A 6,377-nucleotide genomic window follows, 5' to 3' on the forward strand; every position below is an offset into this window, starting at 1 on the left:
GCTGGATAATGTTGGAAGCAGCCGGATTATCGATAATCAACTATTTATCTGCTTTACATTTTCACGTGACAAAGCCACTTCGTTGAGCTATCATTTGTGGTAGCCAGGTCGCTTCTGACAGCTCAGTGGGCCTTAAGTGGTAAAATAAATAAATCAACTTTAGTTTTTGGTTTAGTGCATATATGGGTTTTCTCCCGGAGCTCGTTTCCTCCTACTTAAACACGAATCTAGTTACAACTCCCCAATATAGTGAGGATCCCAGAGCTTGGGCATTTGCTGGCGCCGGCTCACTGCTTGGCTGCTGCTGCATTCCCACTTGTCTGTGGTTCCTGCTCGCTCTTCTCGAGACGTTCTCTCGCTTCAAGAGCGAGTGAATAACTGCGGCGCGTTACGAGTTGAAGTTATTTTCTGCTGCAGTTGGAATTAGTGGTCAGTCGGCTTTGTTAGCTTTGCACCCAAGCTTTGGAACGCCTTGCCACTTGAAATCAGGCAGTCGGTAGACATTTAAGTCTGCTTTGAAAACCCATCTCTTTTTAAAGTGGCCTACCCTCTATAGTTTGGTCAGTTGGCCTGTCTTTATTTTTGTTTCCTGCTTTTCATGCATTGCGCATTGGGAACCTAGGATGGAATGCGCATTATACATTTGAATTATATTATTCACATTCTTGCGCCTCTTCCCCTAAATGATATCCTGATTCTTCTACTATTGATGTTCCATCACGAGACATCAGTATCCATTTTGTACTTTAACACAGCATCGCAACCTCCCTGTATTTAAGAATGCAAGTCTCAAGTTTATTTTGTTTAACCACGTGAGGATTGAAGACGCTAGGATAGAGCCTCATTTGCAAGAGTGACCTGGGCATCAGCCCACGGAAGTCAATATCACAGTCACTCACGTAACTTTAAATTCTTATGGGCACCAGCAGTAGTCACAGCAAGGCCCCTCAGTAACATTTATGTGTAGCTATGGAATTGACAGCAAGGGCATTGCGGTGGCGAGATGTTAACTACCTCGCCTGGTGTACAGGGGGTCGTGGGTTCGATCCCGACCCTGATGCCTGCTGTATATTTGGAGTTTGCGTGTCTATCTCCCCATGGATTTTTTTCCCTGGGTTCTCTGGCTGCTATAAATTTCCACGTGATAAGCCACTTCGTTGAGCTGTCATTTGTAATAGCCAGGTCACGTCTGAAAAAGAGCTATACAGCTCAGTGGGCCTTACCTGGTAAAACATTTTTTTTTGTAAGTTGATACAGGAGTGCTTCAAGAAAAGCCAAAAGCATTGCATTCGTCCCTGTGTGTGTGAAAAAGCAGGTGATTTCCCAATGCACTCCATTGGGTCCGATTCTGGTGTTGATAGTGGTAGTTTGTAGTGATATTTGGTCCGAAAAATTTCGAATTATCCCTCAGTTATCAAGAGCAACTGCCTTTCTACCAAAACGTAATTCAGGCCCGGCCAGGTCACCTTTGACGAACAGATCATAGCTCAGTGGGCTGTACCTGACAAATAAAACAGTATATCCATGAATTAGATCATATTATTCCTCTGCACTAATCACACCTCCGATTAGCACCATTGGCTAAATACGGTGCGAAATAAGTTCATCGCACATACAGAAAGTTGCAAACCAGTAATCAACTTGAATGGGTTTTGGGCATTGTTAGAAAGTACACTTTATTGCGAAGAAAATGTCATCAACTATTCACTTTGCAATTTACACAAGACCTGAAATATCTTGAATTACAGAACATTGATATCCCTTAGCCAAGAGCGATGCTGAAGCATGGGAAGGTAACTAGGAAACAGAAACCATTGTGAAGCATGCACAGTAAAGCCACCGCCTCCGCTATAACCGCGCATGTGGCCGCATGACATTCTCGCCGAATCTTATAAGCCACAGGCCCTGAGGGGGCATGCATATGCGTGGATTAGCACACACGGTACGGACACCATAAACTACGCACAGTGACATACTGATGGACAATCGACTTCGGTGGTACTGTAGACCTAAGTTTTTTTTACACAGGGCACAACCTCCTGATGAGACTCGAGGAAACGATAAAGAAACCAATGTATTTTTTTTATTTTACCAGGTAAGGCCCCACTGAGCTGTGGTAGCTATTTTAAGAAGCGACCTGGCCACAAATGATAGCTCAACAAAGTGGCTGATCGTCACGTGGGAATTGATAGCAGCCAAATACTCCTTAAGCGCATGTTGATTCTAAATGTGGAGGGAAAACCCCTAGGACCCGGACAAAAATCCACGTACCCACGGGGAGAGAGAGACATAGAGGTGAACAAAGCCTCACCAGGGTTTTCTATGACGCATTGCTATTAAGAGCCCAATAATTGGTATATTGAAATGTGATTTTATTGCAGAGGGTAAACAAGCTCCCTTTTTGTGACTTTATGTAAATATATTGGTTTGAATAAAAGTGTTTGAGGGATTTTGCGTTTCTCTTTGCTGTGCATAACTATGTTGGGACTGCATCTGACAAACCATTGAACTAGACATGCGTAGGTATGTACAACTTGATAACACTGTAATCAACTTAAAACTGACACTGTGTATTGTTAGGGTGTTTATGAATTGTCTGAGGTTGCTTAATCTGTGGAACTGCCAGTGTTTCTTAGTTAGATGAGGCATAAATATTTGCCTTAAGAGACCACTTTCTGTGCGTTGTTTACACTACGTTTTTTTATGGATACTGTGTTGTTTATTCCTTAATATAATGCCATCATGTTTTAGGCTCAGTCTACATTACAATTAATGACAGATTAAAAATCGTGTTTTTAGAGATACATAATTGAAAAAAAATGAAGATAATTTGTATATTGCGATTATAATTTGCTATCTATTGTTTTACTTCGCTTATGTGTTATTGTTTAAGATTTGGTTTATTTTTACCGTCACTTGTTGCGTATGTCGGAGGAAGTGGTGGTGTTGTTTTTTGTTGATGAAACACGATTCGAGAGCTTCTTGACTCACAGGGTCATGCAAAATAAACTGAAACTTAATGGACAGCTGAGGAAAGACAGTTTGAGTTCGGAAATATATATTTTTGCACGGACATCATTTGCCATAGAAAATGTGTAAAGCGTTCCAACCACCCCCCCAACTCTACACTCAATGCGTCTGGTCCAATTCACCGTACATCACGTGACTTTTTGATGAATGCAACTCAACACAGTATCACTTAAAAATTTTACAATTTTTTCCCATGCTTTCATGGTGGATTATACGTAAATAATAATAGGTCTACATCACCACATTAGAATTACATCTTGGTTGCTCTGCCTATAGGCTGTTTAATACTGGAGTTCGTTACCTCAAAATCCAATACGGCAACATACATCGATTGCTTTTGCACCATGTCGCTGGGTGATGGTGAAGGGACCCACCCCACAGTGTTCATGGAGACCTCTTGCCTATATGAGGCAATCCATACACATTGTAATGAGCAGGCTAAATGGAGCACAGGAGGGCAAGTGAAAGATGAGCTTCATTTTATTCACCCGAAACCATGTTGACGCTCACCCACTTAAACACGTACTTCTGGCAAATATTGTTCCAAACAGCACAGTAAGCTGCTCATTAGTGAAACAAACATATGTCCGTTTATTTTGTAGATTTAAAAATGCATGTTCATCAGGATTTCACTGTACACGTACAGTAGCTGGGGACCTTTTAATCGACTGCTTGGACCTGTCCAAAAATTTGCAAATCTCCCTCTTTCCAATGTGTTTTCGGGTCATACCATGTTCTTGTACCATGTTTGTTGTCCTTCCCCTGTACCACCGATTAGCACGGTCGGCTAACACACGTACACGTTCGGCTTCTTCGGGAGCTCTCGTGAAACTGAAGAAGTTCCCAGAAAACGTCGGAGACATCGTGCCCAACAATGCGCAGTGCAACCATAAAAAAAACCACAGACATAGAGAGAGGGCTATGAAGCACAATAAAAACGCGAAAACGTACGCAGCAAAACTCTCCGTCAGTAGGGCGGTGGCCCTCGCGGGCACCGTCCCGACCCCGTGGGTACGTGGTGGCTGGGGCCTCACAGGGGGCCCACATCCCACCAATGCGTGGCGGCGAAGTGCGCTCGGCGCGTGTTGGAGCCGCAGTGGACCTCGCCCTTCTTCACGTGGTGCGACAGGAGGTCGTCCACGAAGGAGCAGCGCAGGCCGAGGGGCTCGATCAGCGAACACACGCTGGTCTCGAGGGCGCACTGCTCGTCGATGATCGGACCAAACGGCTTGGGGATGGCCAGCTCCTTGTTCAGCACCACCATGTTCACCTGCGAGTCGTGACACGTGCAAGAGGTGAATTTTTTTTCACGTGTGTATGTTTAACTTTGTTAGCAGCGTATGTAGCCAACCGCACTAATCGGCTGAGTGTCTCGCAGTTTATAACGGTTTGTTAGAAACGTCTTTGCCGTGTTCACCTTTCCACAATAAAGAATACGACGTTTCGCCAATTCTGGCCGTCCCCTTATGATGCTAATTGTAATTATTGGTGAAACATCGTACTCATTGTAAATGTTGTGGGTTTAACTCTCCAAAACACCGGTGTGCTGAACTCCTAACGAATTGGCATGTTTTGTTTACGTACTGAACCTTACTAATTAAGCAAGCACCCTCTCTAGTTTCCGCTCCTCCCTCAAGACCCACCTCTTCTCCCAGGCCCATCCTTCCCTCCATCCCTTAGCACCCCCATAATTCCGGTACTCACAAACCGCCCTCCCCATACCCCAAACCCTATCCGCCAAATCACTTTTCGTTACCCGAATTGTACCACTCATAATCCTTGTAAAGCGCTGTAGATAACAGCGCTATGTAAATATAAGATATATTGGCTGTGTCGGGTGGTGGCGGATTTGACGACATTTATATTTATGCGATCTAACCCAAAAAACCTCTTATTATGGACAATATTGGTCGTGAAAGCTCTGCTACTACTACGTGTTAACTTGCACCTGTGGTGGCGAGGCTGTTATCGCTCGCCAAGCGCACGGCTTCCGTCGCGTTTTGCATTCTCGACCGGTCGCAGGGGACGTGAACCCGAGGTTTGCCACGCAACATTGCAGCAGCAACAACGACAATGAGGGCAGCCACACGCACCATGTTGGAGAAGTAGGCCTCGGCCTTGCTCTAGTTGAGGAAGAAGAGCACGGGGAGCTCGATAATGTCCGCCTCCTCCAGGCCCAGCTCCCTCTTGAGCACGTCACGGTTCCAGTCGATGCAGCGCTGCCACCACACACAGGACAGATAAATGGGGAGCCGGGGATCGCGTCGCTTCAAGGCTGTGTGGCAGGTGCCTCCCCAACCCCAGCAAGCTGTTAACGGCGCTGTCTCCACCGCTGCGTACGTTCAGTGGTCCCTCGGTCTATGATTCCATCGATTAACAATCCGCCTCCCATAGTCCCATTTCTATTAACGATACATTTTCAATGAACGATACGGTTTTACGATATCACACGGCCGCCCATTTTGGCCAATCGGAGCGGTCCCAAGTGGACTCAGCCAACCTCAGCTCCAACAACCCCTTAAACCGCTATCCATGTTCTTAGCCAAAGGTATGACATTTTATTGTATGCTCTATTCATTATTTATCCATTTTTCTATTCATATTAATGCTCTAATGTGTTCCTACAACGTGTATTTATTAAAATTGCGTGTTTAAATATTATAACCTATATTTTTAGGGTGAAAAAGATCAACTTCTGGTCGTCTTTTAACAAATTAAGCCTTCAACGTGTATTTCCTATATTCGATTCATGATGTCAAGTAACGATGGTTTTCGTGGACCCAGTTAACATCGTTAATCGAGGGATCATCGTATATCTGTACAGCGGCTGGGAGGGCAATCACTCGTGATGATAGTGTAGAGGTGTTAACTACTCACTGTTCGGTAACCTGCATTGCCACGAGGTATCAAAGGGGCAGTGCAGCGTTACCTCTGTGTACATAACGGTTGGGGTCAGACGAGGTGAAGTGGATCGTAGCGACAGGTATCAGTGTGTTTAACACGTAGTAGAGCTTCCACGGCCAATATCCATGAGAGGTTTTTTGTTGGATTAGATTGCGTAAATATACATGTCGTTAAACCCGCCACCACCCGACAGCCAATTAGTAAGGTTTGTCACGCAAACAAAATATGCCAATTGGTTACTAGTTCAGCACGCCGATGTGTTGAAGAGTAAACTCACATTTATAATTCGAGTACTAAAACTTACATCCTATGGTTGTGGCTTTAGCCAGGAAAAAATACATTTTAGTGATATTGCTATTGATTTAATGATCAACTTATATTTAACATATGTAATTGAAGATATCGGTGTTACAAAAAATAACCTAATGATAACATGTCTAATG

General features: G+C 44.3%; 1 protein-coding gene across 1 annotated transcript; it reads right to left on the minus strand.

Moving 5' to 3' along the window:
- Nucleotides 1-1,646: 1,646 nt before the first annotated feature.
- LOC142930604 (protein-arginine deiminase type-4-like) lies at nucleotides 1,647-5,638 on the minus strand. Its single transcript, XM_076073456.1, has 2 exons — nucleotides 5,124-5,638; nucleotides 1,647-4,300 (listed from the first exon to the last, which is right to left on the minus strand). Exons 1-2 carry the CDS (start codon nucleotides 5,124-5,126, stop codon nucleotides 4,061-4,063), a joined length of 243 nt encoding a protein of 80 aa, XP_075929571.1. The 5' UTR covers nucleotides 5,127-5,638; the 3' UTR covers nucleotides 1,647-4,060.
- Between the last annotated feature and the right edge of the window lie 739 nt (nucleotides 5,639-6,377).

Source organism: Petromyzon marinus, chromosome 42 (assembly GCF_048934315.1).
Source record: "Petromyzon marinus isolate PM22_M1 ecotype Great Lakes invasive population chromosome 42, UKy_Petmar_22M1.pri1.0, whole genome shotgun sequence".
Classification (NCBI taxonomy): domain Eukaryota; kingdom Metazoa; phylum Chordata; class Hyperoartia; order Petromyzontiformes; family Petromyzontidae; genus Petromyzon; species Petromyzon marinus.